The sequence below is a fragment of the Bidens hawaiensis genome, unplaced genomic scaffold (genome assembly GCF_021521415.1).
Source record: "Bidens hawaiensis isolate Kalapana, Puna unplaced genomic scaffold, B.hawaiensis_p1.1 tig00006990_1, whole genome shotgun sequence".
Taxonomy (NCBI): domain Eukaryota; kingdom Viridiplantae; phylum Streptophyta; class Magnoliopsida; order Asterales; family Asteraceae; genus Bidens; species Bidens hawaiensis.
Genome location: NW_027491479.1, coordinates 172,425 through 189,733, shown reverse-complemented (window position 1 = coordinate 189,733; position 17,309 = coordinate 172,425). Strand labels below are relative to the sequence as shown.

The window sequence follows — 17,309 nt, the reverse complement described above, 5'->3', positions numbered from 1 at the left end:
GTATGGCTAGCATTGCATCCAACACATTCTTATCTTAATTAGCTAGTTTGTTTCTTCCATATAACAAAACTTGGACTTCAAATTCATAATATCTCAACTATGGAACTACCTTTTATGCTTCTTCTTTTGTCTCTCCCTCTCCTGTCTCTTCTCTACCTACTCCCCAAAGTCATTAGAAACAAATCAAGATTCAATCCACCAGGTCCTCCTGGATTACCCTTCATTGGAAACTTGCACCAAATCAATCCATCAAGCATCCATACTTCCCTATGGCAGCTATCAAAAACCTACGGCCCAATCATATCTCTTCGCTTAGGTTTCGTCCCAACTATCACTGTTTCATCAGCATGTGTAGCAAAAGAAGTCTTGAAAACCCAAGATATTATCTTTTGTAGTAGGCCAAGATTGCTCGGCGACCAAAAGTTTTCGTACGGGGGATAGATGTAATCTTTTCCCCGTACGATGAGACGTGGAAAGAGATGAGAAGGATTTTTACAAATCATCTGCTAAGCCCAAAAAGGGTTCAATCTTCTAGGTATATTCGTGAAGATGAAGTCTCACGTGCCATGAGTACGATACATGGGCTAGCACGTTCCTCTAACAACATAATAAACTTGAGTGAATTCGCTAAGACTGTGACAAGTACTATCATGATGAGAGTCGGTTTTGGCAAGAGGTACCAAGATGAACATGAAAGAAAGAAGATTCTTTGGCTAGTTGGTGAAATTCAACAGATTATAGCAGATAACTATGCTTCGGATATTTGGGCTGGCCTGCCTTTTATAAGCTTGGTTGATAGGTTTACGGGCAAGATGGATCGGCTAGAGAAATGCTTCCAAGGTTTTGATTTGTTTTACCAACAACTCATTGATGAGCACCTTAACGGTCGAAACCTTAAGTCACATGAGGAAGAAGAGGATGTTATTGACATTTTGCTACGACTTATGCAAGACAAACTCTTCGACCTTACTCACAAGCACATAAAAGCCTTGCTAATGGTAATCCATATCTCCTCTCTATTGGCTGATTATATATATGAATATGTGTATTATGACATCAACATATCAGAATAATTAAAAATGTCATTTTGGACCCGACCAATTGTATTCCTTCTTTCTTTCTTTTTAAAATTTCTTTTAAGGGCCATTTAGACTACTGACGGACCACAGACCTATCCGATCATTTCATTTCACCCTCATAAGGGAAGCCACTATATATGAGACCCAGCCTTAAACCAAACCATTTATACTAAAGTGAAAAAACACCTTTTTAATATAATGATGTATAAAACTAAAAGTTAAAAAAAAAAATACTTCATTTATGTCTAGTATTTTTTAAAAACTAAACTTTAAAAAAAATACAAGTAGATTACGAGCTACATATACACTTCTACGATCCGCATATTTTTTTAATTTCTTTTTGTTAAATATTAAATAACATATAAAACATTAAAAGTAAATATTAAAAGATTATACACACACATATAAGATTCAATTCATTTAGAAACCATAAAAAAGTAGTGACCCGGAAATCATGTATTTTACATGAGAAAAACTCATTTTTACATAATCTTTTTTTTGAAGTTTTTGCATATAAAAACAAATTTTTGATAATAAAAAATAAAAAATAGTTTAAGAAAAGCAATATATATATATATATATATATATATATATATATATATATATATATATATATATATATATATATATATATATAGGGTAAAGATCCTAAGAGAACCATTGGCTTAAAAACTTTGAGAACCATTTTGGACCATTAAAAAAAACCTCTAAAAAAATATTTAAAAAATTACAAAAAAAAAAAACGAAAATTTTAAAAAAGTAAAAAAACCAAAATTCTTATATTTCATTCTGATTTCATTAAATAAACCAAAATCTTTTTTTTTCTTTTTAATTCGTATTATACTTATACACATATGTATACTTTCATTTAATCTCTAGTTACGTAATGTACACATATGTACATTATCATTTACCTTAAGTTATACATATGTGTATAGGAAAAAATATGTGTGTACATATTATACATATATGTATAATAAAAAAAAACGATTTTATTTTTTTTTTAATTCGTATTATACCTATACACACATGTATACTTTTATTTAATCTCTAGTTACGTAATGTACACATATGTATATTATCATTTACCTTAAATTATACATATGTGTATAGGAAAAAAAACATGTTGGTACATATATGTACATATTATATATATATGTATAATTTAGCTAAAGCAAGATTTTTTTTTAGAAACTGGGAGATAAATAAGAACTTTGATTTTTTTTAGTTTCTTTATTTTTGTGTTTTTTTTATTTTATGATTTTTTTTTTATTATTGGGTTTTTTGTGGTCCAAAATAGTTCTCATAATTCTCAATTCTCAAAAAGTTCTCACATGATCCTGATCCTATATATATATATATAGGATCAGAATCATGTGAGAAGTTTTTGGGAATTGAGAACTTTGAGAACCATTTTGGATCACAAAAAAACCCAAAAATAAAAAAATCATAAAACAAAAAAAAACACAAAAATAAAAAAAGTAAAAAAACCAAAGTTCTTATTTATCATCCCGGTTTCTAAAAAAATAAACGTAAAAAAAAATTCTCGGTTTAGCTAAATTATACATATATGTATAATATGTACATATATGTACACACATGTTTTTTTCCTACACACATATGTATAATTTAATGTAAATGATAATGTACATATGTGTACATTACGTAACTAGAGATTAAATGAAAGTATACATATATGTATAGGTATAATACGAATTAAAAAGAAAAAAAATCAGTTTTTTTTATTATACATATATGTATAATATGTACACACATGTTTTTTCTTATACACATATGTATAATTTAAGGTAAATGATAATGTACATATGTTTACGTTACGTAACTAGAGATTAAATGAAAGTATACATATGTGTATAGGTATAACACGAATTAAAAAGAAAAAAAAAATTCGGTTTTTTTTAATGAAACCGCAATGAAATATAAGAATTTTGGTTTTTTTTACATTTTTAAAATTTTCGTTTTTTTTTTGTTTTATATTTTTTTTAAATATTTTTTTAAAGGTTTTTTTTGTGGTCCAAAATGGTTCTCAAAGGTCTCAATTTGTCAATGGTTCTCTTAGGATCCTTACCATATATATATATAGAATGAGTATCATTAGAGAACTCTTAAATTATTTAAGAACTTGAAGAAACTCTAAATAACTAACGTTTTTTATAAAAATTTTTGTATGTTAATGTTATTTGAGAGTAGTTTTATCACTTTTTACTTCTGCATCTACAATTACAATTATAAAAATTACTTTTTACACATGTCTAAATTTTATTTACATATATGTAAATTTGTTATTACATAAATTTTACACATATGTAAACTTGTGATTAATATATGTAATAGAATTTTTTTATATACAATATGATAAAATTAGTCTAAAACAATGTTAATATATGAAAATTAAAAAACATGTTTAGTCGTTATGAGTTTCCAGAAGTTCTTTACTTTTTCAGAGTTCTGAAATGATACTATATATATATATATATATATATATATATATATGATATTTTTCAAAAAAGCATTTTTTTATTAAAAAATTTTCTACATGTGTTTATATTCAAATATAATATTTGAAAAAAATATGCAAAAATGAGCTTTTTAATTACAAGTTTTTTTACATATAAAATTTCATGGTTCCGGCCCACTGAACCTCCTCCTATATAAGTGTGCATTAATAGTTGTAATTTTATCTTGAGTTTATGATTTATAAGTTCCTCCTACGTATAGAAAAGGTAGGTTTTGACAATTTGTTCATTTTCTTTTATTGGATTTGAGTACATTTTGAATTTCATGTTAATGCTATTCACTAGTATTATACCCTGATGTCACGTCTTCCAAAAAGCCCTCAACAAAGTTACAAAAGTCTTGTGAGGGTTGGCACTGCTCATGGAAAGATCGCCACAGCCAGGGGTGTTTTAACGAATTGAATATGAACTATTATAATTATTCAAGAAAACCTCAAATTATTTGAGTTTTGAAATTTTGAATATGAATTTAAATTCGAAATCAAATAGGTTTGACAAATCCGAATTCGAATTGAGCAAAGGTAATTTGTTTGAAATCTAATTTCAAAACCATTACAAACTTGAATTTTTTTTAACAACAAAATATACAAGTTTTTAAAACAAATAGATCATTTAAAAATTGCTACATCCAAAAAATTCTAAATATTTAAAGTGGTAAAATTCAAAATATAATAAAGTGATAACTTAATTTTTAGTGTTTATAACTTAAAAAGCTTATGTAAGTGTTTCTATAAATATGTGTATCTACATAAAAAATTAAATGTATTATTTGAATTTGAATTCAAATTTAATCGAATCTAAAATTAGAAATTCGTATTCGATTCGAAATATGATTACTTCATCAAGTTGAACCGAACGGATTCAAACTTCAAAATTTGAATTCCATTCAATCAAATTTTAAGTTTTTAGAGTCGTATTCGAATATCTAATCTCCCATAGCCATAATCACGAGATATTGAGGCGCTGCTCTCATTTCTCTTATTTGTATTAATTGCATGAAACAATAATAAACCAACACATCACCCGGTTTTTTTAATTACATAATTTATTTATGTAATTTAAATATTATTTTAACTTTATTGGATGATGAAATCATTATGAATCTTTTTGTGCGAGATTTTTACCTACATACAACAACGTGATAAGCGTTAATGCACTTTGTTGTGGCTCTAGTATAGATGCCTAACATGAACATGCCCAAAGAGGTTGCACGATTTATCACCCATGTGTAAGAAAATCAGTTTAAATCTCTATCGTGCGAAATCATTAAGCAAGTTTTACCAGTAAGGCATCTGTTATGGATCCATAATACCATGAAAAGGCCACACCGCCACACTTCCATGCAGGTAAAGGGTTTTTTCCACTATGTTTGTAAGGGCTTTACTCACTCATTTTAATTAAAATATTTTTTTAAATTAAATAATTAAAAAAGGAAGAGATGGATAACTTTAGTTGGCTGAAATAACTAAATGAGGGTTTCTTTTAATGGGCCACGCCCAACTCCAACTTTGAGGCAATCAACGTTGAGGCAGGCCTAAGTGGGAAGCACCCAAGTTCACCATGGTATTTATTATCATTGTTGGGGCGTTTTTGAAGACGACGTGACTACTTGTCCTTATTGTTAGACCAGTAGTCCTTGTCTAATTAAACTATTACACTAATAAAGCCCCAACAAACACACCTTTTGCATTAGAAACATATAACATTTATACTACTTCATAAAATTTGAAAGTATTCTTATTTTATTTATTTTTTCATAATTTCCATGAGCTGTTTTTGTTGCATGCTTTATCTTTAGGATGTATTCGTAGCCGGAACAGATACTAGCGCAGCATCTGTGGTTTGGTCGATGACATTGTTAATGAAGAACCCTAATGTAATGAGGAAAGCACAAGAAGAAGTGAGAAATGTGATCGGAAAGAAGGGTAAAATAGATGAAGAGGATCTTTCCAAACTTGTTTATTTGAAGGCAGTGGTAAAGAGATCATGAGGTTATACCCTCCGGCTCCTCTTCTAGTCCCTCGAGAAACGATTAAAGATGCTATTTTACATGGCTACAAAATCAAGCAGAAAACCATAGTTTACGTGAATGCATTTGCTATAGGAAGAGATCCCGAATTTTGGGAGAATCCAGAGGACTTCTTCCCAGAGCGCTTCTTAGGTAGTGACATCGACTTCAAGGGTAATGATCTCGAGTTGATTCCTTTCGGGGCTGGTCGTAGAATCTGTCCAGCATTGTCGATGGGGGTTGCCATGGTGAAGCTTTTACTTGCTAATCTTCTTTACTTGTTTGATTGGGGGTTGCCGAATGACATGAGAAAAGAAGATATAGACTTGGATGTTGTGCCTGGCGTAACCATGCACAAGAGAAATGAACTCTACCTTCTAGCTAATGTTTACTTTTGAAAGATTCTTATTTGGATTTATGATATTTCCTAATAAACAATAACTCTTGATCTAGTACATGGTTTGAACTTCTTTGGAATATAATGTAGAAGTAAAGATTATTAATACTGGTATCGTACTTCAAGTAGGTAATAAAATACACATTGCTCACATTCGATCATGATGTAGATGGCGCTATGTGAAGAAATTGATATTGGTTTCATTTCTTATTTTCTGAATGATTAACCAAAGGGGATTACAAGTAAAAATAATGTTTGAAAAAGATAAACTTAGAAAATATACAATCCCAATATAAAAAGGAATTGTAAAAATGTAAAACAAATAGGATCTTCGATATCTTCTTATTCCCATTCAAGTTGAAGCATATAGGTCGCGGATGTCCAACTTGTCAAGTAGAAGCTGCTTTGGTTTGGAGCCCAAAGCTTTAGTAAACAACTTGGCTATTTGCATGTTGGTGTTGGCTTGATTTAGAAGATTCAACCCGTTTGCGAACAAAGCAACAACTTGTTTCTACGTGTTTAGTACGTTGGTGGAAAAATGGGTTATTAGTGATGTGATTGACAGCAAGAGTGTCACAAAATAGAGTAGTTGTACCGTCTTGAGTAAACCCTGGTCTATTAAGAGCCAAAGCATCCATAGGATTTCACTCACCATATCCATAGCTCCATATTCCGCTCCAATGGAAGATCGTGACTTGACAGATTGCCTTTTGGATTTCCATGAAGTCGGGATCTTCTGGTCTCATGAAACCCGAGCCAGTCGGAGTCAGAGTATGCAACAAGATCAGTTCCCCAGATCTGGGAAGGAGGATACCTTGCCTTGGAGTTGCTTTCAAGTAACGAACAACTATTGTGATTTTCATCCATATGAGATTGTCGAGGACCAGTGACAAACTAATGCAAAAAATTTACCGAGTTGCCAAAATCTGGTATGGTTGCTTGTAGATAAAGAATTCATCCGACAAGATGATAGGATTGGCCAGAATCAACATGTTCTTCTTCATCAAACCCGTCGACCTTTAAATTTTATTCCAAATGGACTAGGCCGACAACCCAGCATCCCACAGTCTTCCAAGATGTCAAGAACGTACTTCCTATGGCTGAGAATTAATCCGTCTTGAATTCGAGCCCACGTTAATGTTCAAAAAATATTTAAGAATGCCAAGATCTTTATGCCAAATTTGGTATTGAGAAAATCGTTTGTCTGATCGATCTTGGTGGCACTATTTCCCATGATGATTACATTGTCAACATATACCTTTAATACGAAAGAAGAAAAAGGAATGATTTCCCTTTGATTGGGTAAAATCAACTTCAAGAAGTGTCGAAGTAAACTTTTGATAACATTTTCTAGAGGCCTGTTTAGCCATAGGGAGATTTTATGAGTTTGCAAACTTTATGTTCTTTTCCTTTTTCAAGACCTTAAGGGATTTTCATATAAGCATCTTCGTGTATACCCCGCTTTCTAGTAGTGTAGCGCTAGATATGCTTTTTCCATCTACCATCATTTCCCTTCAAATATTGTAGCTATTTTAACATCATACGGCTATTTTTTGTTTTAAGTATTTTTGCAACTGGATTCAAGTGGTGGTTTTATAAAATGTTGCATATTATCAAAGCTTCCGCTGGAAAAATAAAATTTCAAAAGGGATATACAGATTAATAAAAAACATAAACATGGAAGATCTAAAATAATAATAACACTAATCATCATAGTAAATAAATAAAGAATTGATTCAAGAGAAGAATGTAAATAAAAATCAGAAACAATATGTAGATAAGTGAGAGAATATTTGATTTTCTTAAGATTTTTAATTTACGGAGAGTAATGAAGAGGGGTTCGAGTCCCTCTTGAGGTGGCCAGAGTTCTAGTTCTGAAAGGATGAATTTTGTAGTATCAAAATAAAAAAATATAAAAAGAAAATCAAAATCTTTTTGTTGCTTTTGTTTTTATTTGTTGCGTTGCTCTCTGGGTTATGAAGGTAGCGTTAGGTGCGGTTGGCGTTTGTTTTATTGTTTATTGTGTTGATTGTTTTTAAAAGTTCACATTTTTCTTTTTTCTTTTTCGCTGCTCTAGATCTTTATGAGAGGGTAAACCTAGATATATGTGCCAAGATTTTAAATGAAAAGGCTACAGGATTGAGCTATCAAAGATCTTATTTGCTTTACAAAGAACCAATTGACGGACACTAACAAACACAAGACTTTATTGGTGTTACAATTCAAGAAGAATAGGTATTGCATGTCGCTCTCTTGCTTTATTGATTAACATCATGCATGATATTTGTTTGGCGGAATTCTTAAAATGACCCTATTTTGAAAAGAAATTCCAGTTTTTTTTCCCAAACTTGATAATTCTAAAAATGTCATCTTTTAACTCATCTTTGACTATGCATTAGGAAATCTAACACGTCTTTAACGACATGTTAATATAACATGTCGTCAAAGACGTGTTAGATTTCCTACGTATGGTCAAAGATGAATTAGGCCTCTAAACACATGGTCAACGGCGTGCTAAAATTAAATATATAGTCAAAGACATGCTATCCTTTTGTTTGTTTGTTTTTTTTTAATATTACATAATTATAACTAATTTTATTTATATTTGATTTTTCTTTTATAACTTCTAATATAAAAACTTTTATATTATTTCAAAATACTGAGAGACATGCGTATTTTAACTATATGTTGACAAAAAATTTATTGAACATTTCGATATTGATTTGACACGGCTCGAGTTGGGGTAAGTTATGTCGGTACATAGATAAAAATAAGCATGTCTCGTCGGTATATTTGAAATAATATAAAAATTTTTATATTAGAAACTATAAAAGAAAAACCAAATATAAGTAAAATTAGTTATAATAATATAATATTAAAAAAATAAACAAACAAAAGGCTAACATGTTTTTGACTATATGCTTGATGATAATATGCCGTTAAACATGTGTTTGGAGGCCTAACTCATCTTTGACCATGCACTAGGAAATCTAACACGTCAACGACACGACGTGTTAGATTTCATAATGCATGATCGAAGATAAGTTAGAAGAAGAAATTTTTGGAATTATTAAGTTTAGGAGACAAAATTGACGTGTTAGATTTCCTAATGCATAATCAAAGATGAGTTGGAAGAAGAAATTTTTGGAATTATTAAGTTTAGGAGACAAAATTGGAATCTCTTTCCAAAATAGGGTTATTTTAGGAATTTTTCCTATTTGTTGCCATAATATATTAATAATCTAATATTTCAAAACTTTTAAAAATATAATATTAGCAGCATCGAAGCATCATTCTCACTCTAGATAGATGATCAATCGAGCAATAGGAATCAAAAAACCATACGGCTTCAATGTAATTGTATGGCCAACATTTATCTAACACATTCCTATGATCTTATCTAGGCTTATTTATTCATGATAGTAACAACTACCAGTGCAAGTTCACAATCTCAACTATGGAACTAGCTTTTCTATTTCTTCTTTTGTCTCTCCCCCTCCTATCTCTCCTCTACCTTAATCTTTCCAAAGTCATCAAAAACAAATCAATATTGATCAACCCACCAGGTCCTCCCGGACTACCCTTCATTGGAAACTTGCACCACATCAATCCATCAAGCATCCATACTTCTCTATGGGAGCTCTCAAAATCCTATGGCCCAATCATATCTCTTCGCTTTGGTTTCGTCCCAACTATCGTTGTTTCGTCAGCAAGTGTAGCGAAGGAAGTCATGAAAACCCAAGATATTCACTTTTGTAGTAGGCCAAGATTGTTCGGTGCCCAAAAGTTTTCTTACGATGGGATAGATGTAGCCTTTTCACCCTATGATGAGAAGTGGAGAGAGATGCGAAAGATTTTTACAACTCATCTATTAAGCCCAAAAAGGATACAATCTGCTAGGTATATTCGTGAAGACGAAGTCTCACATGCCATGAAAAAGATACACGGACTAGCTCTTTCGTCTAAGAATATAAATTTGAGTGAAATCGCCAAGAGTGTTACAAGTACTATCATGATGAGAGTCTCTTTTGGCAAGAGGTGGCAAGATGAACATGAAAGAAAAAAGGTTCTTGAGCTACTTAGTGAACTTCAGGAAACTATAGCGGATGACTATGCCTCGGATATTTGGCCTGGCCTGCCTTTTGTAAGTTTGGTTGATAGGTTCACGGGCAAGATGGATCGGCTAGAGAAGTGTTTCCAAGGTTTTGATTTTCTTTACCAACAACTCATTGATGAACATATCAACCGTCAAAACCTGAAGCTGCATGAGGAAGAGGAGGATGTTATCGACATTCTGCTACGACTTACAAAAGACAAACTCTTCAACCTCACTCACAAGCACATAAAAGCCATGCTAATGGTAATATCTCCTCTCTATTGGCTGGATATACAGTATGTGTATTCTAACATCATGTTAAAATGATCAAAATATCATCCTAGAAATTATATTTTTTTAACATCTAAACACACCCACTTTTATTATCATCTTTCCAGCCAAAAATTTAAGCCCGGGTCTCCATCAAAGAATTGCTCTTACCACTTGGCTAGAACCCAAGTGGCCATATTGATATGACTAAACATTTGATCATTTTGATTTTTAAACCACTTGGCTACACTACGAATGCCTAACATGAAAGGGTCTAAAAAGGTAGCACTATTTATTAACGGATTTTCGACAGCCACCCTTTAAATTGCTAAAAAACCGACTAATACGCCGCATATAGAGCTATACGCGACGTATTAGTGGGTTTTTTTTAGAAAAACCCACCAGTTTGTCTTATTATGTTTTTTGTTTTTTTTCTTTTCTTTGTTTTTGTTATTTATTGTTATTTATAATAATATTACTAATATGATTTTATTTATGAATAATATATTATTATTCGGAATTCGGCAAAGGGCATTCAGTAGCAGGGTTTATATGAGAAAATTGACATTGCGAAACGACCTTTCAATTTATTGGCTGTTGTCGTTATGCACAACTTGAATCAGTTACAGTGATTACCTTGGGAAAAACTGACAGTGCCAAACGAACCCTTTCTTTGATGCTTTCGGTATCGGCATATCAAGTCTGGCTCTTCGATTTCTTCAAACTCCAACTGTCCTGACCGTCGGCCACCACCACCAACCGTAGTTGTCTTTACTTCAACACATATCCGTCGTCACTAAGCTTAAGCTTAAGCTTATTATTATTTTTATGTTTAGATGGGGGTATTGTAAGTTGATCATCTTGTGTATATTAAAGAATTATCGGCTTATATGTATATACATACATACATACATACATAGTAGATGTGCAGTATAAGAATTCATTGCTCCAACATAACTAGCACCAGATCGAGATATTAGTTTAATGAGTTTGAATCTCTCGGATCCGCGGTATCCGCTAATGGCAGCGATAACGGGAGTCCATAATTTGAACAGAGAAATGAAAATTTGGTCATTGCTCCAACATAACGAGCACCAGATTGAGATATTTAGTTCGGACTTACTTGAACCAGTTGACACGTTTGCTGACGCGGATTTAGGTTCGGTGTTGACGCTGATATTAACACGTTTGCTTACAGCTTTCATTATCATCGCATAATACACAATGAAAGCACAAACTCAAACAACAATCCATACAATAGCAATTCTCTTCATTCTTTTTCTCTTCCTCACTCTAGAGTGAGGAAGAGAAAAAGAATGAAGAGAATTGCTATTGTATGGATTGTTGTTTGAGTTTGTGCTTTCATTGTGTATTATGCCGGTGATAATGAAAGCTGTAAGCAAACGTGTTAATATCAGCGTCAACACCGAACCTAAATCCACAGAGTGAGGAAGAGAAAAAGAATGAAGATAATTGCTATTGTATGGATTGTTGTTTGAGTTTGTGCTTTCATTGTGTATTATGCGATGATAATGAAAGCTGTAAGCAAACGTGTTAATATCAGCGTCAACACCGAACCTAAATCCGCGTTAGCAAACGTGTCAACCGGTTCAGGTAAGTCTAAACTAATATCTCAATTTGGTGCTCGTTATGTTGGAGCAATGACCGAATTTCCATTTCACTGTTCAAATTACGGACTCCGTTATCGCTACCGTTAGCAGATATCGCGGATCGAAGAGATTCAAACTCATTAAACTAATATCTCGATTTGGTGCTGGTTATGTTGGAGCAATGAATTCTTATACCGCACATCGACTATGTGTGTGTATATATATATATATATATATATATATATATATATATATATATATATATATAAGCCGATAATTCTTTAATATACACAAGATGATCAACTTACAATACTCCCAACTAAACATAAAAATAATAATAAGCTTAAGCTTAAGCTTAGTGACAACGGATATGTGTTGAAGTGAAGACAACTACGGTTGGTGGTGGTGGCCGACGGTCAAGACAGTTGGAGTTTGAAGAAATCGAAGAACCAGATTCGAGATCTCGATAACGAAAGCATCCAAGAAATTGAAAGTTCGTTTGGAAATGCCAGTTTTCCCAAGTAAACCCCTGTAACTGATTCAATATGCCCATAACGAAACCAACCAATGGCACATAGTAATGGATCCATGATTGCATGAAAAAGCTCTGCCATGTACGCAAAGGTGTTTTTTCCACTGTGTTCTATAATGGTTTCACTCTCTTATTTTAATTATTTTTTTATAAATTAAATAAATAACTAATTAGAAAAAAAAAGTGATATGGGTAACCCGCATGGGATGAAATAATTAAATGAGGCTTATGATCTAGGTTGTCGCGCGTTATTTAGTAAAAACAATAATAATCAGGTATCCTAATCACCTTAAAGTAGTAAGGGCAAGCAAGGTGTCGAATCACGAGAAGTATGTGGTCAGTGTAAAGTGTAACTAATTCCTAACATTATGAAGTATGCAGTTATGAGTGTTGATCGCACTAGCAAGAATTGGTTTTAAAAAATCAAACAAGCAAATTAATCAAAGTTCAAACAGTTCATACAAGCAAATCACACCCGGGGTTCAAGCATGCAACAAACAGTAATCTCATGTCATTTAACAGATTAATTGTCAATAACCAAATCAGGTTGGTTAACTAGTTAAACCTTAGGTATCAACAATTGCTATCACACAACACTGGTTATCAAATAGTCCCTGCCGGTGTGACTTAACTATGGGCAATTGCATGCTTCATCATATTTAAACTAATAAAAACAACCATATGAACAAGTATCACATCAATTGGCAAACTAATTATTTTGATCAAAATAAACCTAAACCGACTGAATGCACAATAATACCAAACATCAATGCTAATAGATCAATAACAGACTATTACAATTAGTTGTTCATAAACACAAGAGAAAAACTGTCAAATATACAATACTCTACATTCCAGGTATGATTCGAGAAGATTAGCCGCTCATATTCTTCATTAGATCTTCATTTATGATGAGGAAAGACATTAGGATTGATCAAGAGATGATTGATAGCCCTAGAGCTCACCCATAATCGCCAAACAGAGGTTGGAAGTCTTAGGGTTCGTAAAATAGAAGATATAGGTCAAAAACCCGTTTTTTCACATTTTTTATGTCCATCGCGTTTTGCGACGAAAATACGCCCATATGGTCGCGATACGCCACAAAAGATAACACCATTTTTAAATTCCTCTAGTCGAGAAACCCAAAATTCATATATTATGGGTCCCATAACTCATATTTTAGTCCATGATATGCTCGTTTTACTTCTTGACGCTTTGTTGTCTACCCATCTTGTTTCTTTTTAGCATCGACTTATGTTTTCTCATCCAACTCTCCCCGAATCCTTCTAACACTTCCCAAGACTTCAAATCAAGCTCCAGTCTTCCCGGGATATCATTCCATGCTCGTACAAGTTTCCAATTTAGCATATTTAACGATCAATGATCTGAAATACAAAAGCACGCATGAAGTACCTAAGGTCTAATAATAAACTCAATAAAACTACACAATTAACACACTAATACATAAACATAATACCCGACCATCAACTTACTTTTAATAGGCAACACCCCACTCCAATGTTGAGGCAATCACGCCTAAGGGGGCAACGCCCAAGTTCACAGATTGTTGGGGTGTTGAGATGATGTGGCTAGGGGTGTTAGACCATTAAACATGCCGTCATCTAATCAAATTATGACACTAATAAAGCTACAACAAACACCTTCTATTTTACGAACATATAACATGTGGCCTACATCATAGAATCTGAACATATTCTTATTTAGTTTTTTCATAGCTTCCTTGTTGTATTAATTGCATGCTTTATATTTAGAATGTATTCGTAGCCGGGACAGATACTAGTGCAGCATCTGTGGTTTGGTCGATGACATTGTTAATGAAGAACCCTAATGTAATGAAGAAAGCACAAGAAGAAGTGAGAAATGTGATTGGAAAGAAGGGTAAAATAGATGAAGATGATCTTCCCAAGCTTACTTATTTGAAGGCAGTGATGAAAGAGACCATGAGGCTATACCCACCGTCTCCTCTTCTAGTTCCTCGAGAAACGATGAAAGATGCTATTTTGCATGGCTACAAAATCAAGCAGAAAACCATAGTGTATGTGAATGCATTTGCTGTTGGAAGAGATCCTGAGTTTTGGGAGAACCCAGAGGACTTCTTCCCAGAGCGCTTTTTAGTTAGCGACATTGACTTTAAGGGTAATGATCTCGGATTGATTCCTTTCGGGGCTGGTCGAAGAATCTGTCCAGGGATGCCGATGGGGATTGCTATGGTGGAACTTTTACTTGCTAATCTACTTTACTTGTTTGATTGGGATTTCCCGGATCGCATGAGGAAGGAGGATGTAGACTTGGACGTTATGCCTGGCATAACCATGCACAAGAGAAATGAACTTTGCCTTCTAGCTCAAGTGTACTTTTAAACAAATTATAAGAAGAATAACTCTTGATTTAGTATATGGTTTGAATTTCCTAGTAAGTTATACCACGTTGTCATCCACTTAGCTTTGAATACTTTTCCAAAATTAAGTTAGAAAGCCATGATATAGCATGTCAACCTGGATACGCTCACACATATATATATATGTATGTATATATGGGAGATTTCAAATGAGAATCCTTATAAGTTTTAAGAACTCGAAAGAACTCAGTGTAACGATTCTTTTTTTCAAATTTTTTTACACATGTGTAATATATTTAGGTTACATGCACGTAAAAAAAATTACAGAATTTTTTACGCACCGAGTCGACTTTTTACACATGTGTAACGAACGTAAAAGTTAGTGTGACTACTTACATCTTTATTATCTTTCCTATTTTGACTATTTTACCAGATTTAATCTCAACCACATATTCCAATTAATTAAATATGTGGCCAAGAATGAAGTTTTTAAGTTCTTAACTCAACATGGTTCTCAAAAGATCCCTCCCCATATATATATAGACAATGTATAAATTAAAAACTCATATGAGTTAAGAAAACCTTTATAAACTCATTTTGTGATTCTAATTGCACCACATCATCAATTCTATTCCAACAATTAAAGGGCAATTTAGTTAGATAATTTATCTGTCTCTCTCTCTTTGTTTGTGAAGTACTGACACATTATTTCTTTCTTTATCTTTCTCCTTTATTTTAAATAAACTTGCATAAGTTTCAAGATCTAAAATCACCTTGCATCTATCTTTCTTCAAGATATGAAACAAAGCCCAACACCTTCAAGATGTGAACCAGTGCCACACTTGCATCCATTTTCACTTCAAATCTGAAGCTTGACCACCGGTTCAAATTTACAGATCTAAAATCACCAAAGATGATTTGGGTTCGACTGTCGCCGCCACCATTGTTCTCTATCCCCTTATTCTCTGTTTGATTTTCCGGTCAGGTGTAAAACCGACCACCGCAAACACCAATCCTCTCCGTCTCTGTTTGATTTCCAGTCATGGGTTTTTATCTGCAATTTGATCCTCAGACCGCTGCCCCTCTTTCTCGATCTCAGTTTCCGGCAATCAAATAGAGAAAACAACCTGTGGACTACCCATCTAGAGAGAAGAATTGGTGGATGATATTGTTGTAGGCTGAGGCCGCGATACATTACATACTTTTATAGAATTTAACTTATTTAAGAATATTTAAACGTGTTTAAAAATATTTACACATCTTTTTATAATACATTACGCACTTAAAAAATTATGTTACCTAAAATATGTAAATTTGTTACATATTTACAAAACATGTTATTTAATATATTTTGTTACATATTTAAGAATATGCAAACTTAACTAAAAATATGTAAATATGTTTTAAAAATACGTAAACTTGTTTAAAAATTTGTTGCATACTTAAAAATACCTTACACATTTTTATAAAATGTAAACTTGTTTAAAAATATTTACACATTTTTTTTAAAATACGTTACACACTTAAAAATTATGTTACTTAAAATATGTGAACTTGTAAATTTGTTACATATTTATAATTTTTATTTACTATTTTTATTTAGACCTTTTTATTCATAAATTATAACTTATATTATTTATGTATTATAGCTATAAAATCGATGTTTAATATTCTATGCATTTTGTCGATGGTGATTATCAGATATTTGCATAGTCTTGATTTTTTGGTATTATATATTAAATTATTAAAAAGCCCTTATTTAATTAAAGAAATTATATTAAGATATATATTAAGAGAGAATCACTTTTATGATTTAATTAGATGGTCACTTTCTCCAAGGAGGTTTGCATGTACTTGTGGAGATACAAACAAAATATGGTAAATCCCACTTTGCTCCTAATTGTACCTTTACCCACTATAATACCACTTCTAACCAATATTTAAATTACCTTTTGACCAGCTTTAATCTTGGCCACTGAACGAAACAATCAAGGGTCAACAATGAGTTTCCAAGGTTTTCATGACTAGATAGGGTTTTCAAAATAACCTTACCATATATATATATATATATATATATAGGGGATGGTTCAGGAGAGAAATGAAATTACTGTGAGAAATGAATATAGGCCACTAATTTTAATTTAGGTTTTAAATGCTTAAAGATAAATGAGGAAAGTATTAATGCATGTTCTCTCTTCAATTAATATAACTAATAAATATAATAGTTATCTATTTAATTAATATAACTAATCAAATTATTATAATTGAACAAATATTAAAAATTCATTTATTTTTTTAACTTATTTTTTTCTCTCTTGAATTTTTATCCTACACAAGTACAATTTATTCAAACATTAAAATTTCTTTTTATCCAAAACCAATTTTTTCCAACTCAATATATTAATATCCATCAACACTTAT

General features: G+C 32.1%; 1 protein-coding gene and 1 pseudogene across 2 annotated transcripts; both read left to right on the top strand.

Annotated features, from left to right (window-relative positions):
- Positions 1-26: 26 nt before the first annotated feature.
- Positions 27-6,067, top strand: LOC143634109 (6,7,8-trihydroxycoumarin synthase-like; annotated as a pseudogene). The gene is made up of 2 exons (XR_013153797.1): positions 27-998; positions 5,415-6,067. The product of XR_013153797.1 is annotated as a 6,7,8-trihydroxycoumarin synthase-like (transcript).
- A 3,395-nt stretch (positions 6,068-9,462) lies between these two features.
- On the top strand, positions 9,463-14,941 carry LOC143634083 (6,7,8-trihydroxycoumarin synthase-like). The gene is made up of 2 exons (XM_077102256.1): positions 9,463-10,381; positions 14,302-14,941. The coding sequence occupies exons 1-2, from the start codon at positions 9,479-9,481 to the stop codon at positions 14,908-14,910; spliced, it is 1,512 nt and encodes a 503-aa protein (XP_076958371.1). The 5' UTR covers positions 9,463-9,478; the 3' UTR covers positions 14,911-14,941.
- The last annotated feature ends 2,368 nt before the right edge of the window (positions 14,942-17,309 follow it).

Coding starts and splice junctions, on each gene's coding strand:
- LOC143634083 (XM_077102256.1), top strand. CDS start 9,479: ATGGAACTAGCTTTTCTATTTCTTCTTTTGTCTCTCCCCCTCCTATCT. Junction 10,382..14,301: donor ACATAAAAGCCATGCTAATG/GTAATATCTCCT, acceptor CTTTATATTTAG/AATGTATTCGTAGCCGGGAC.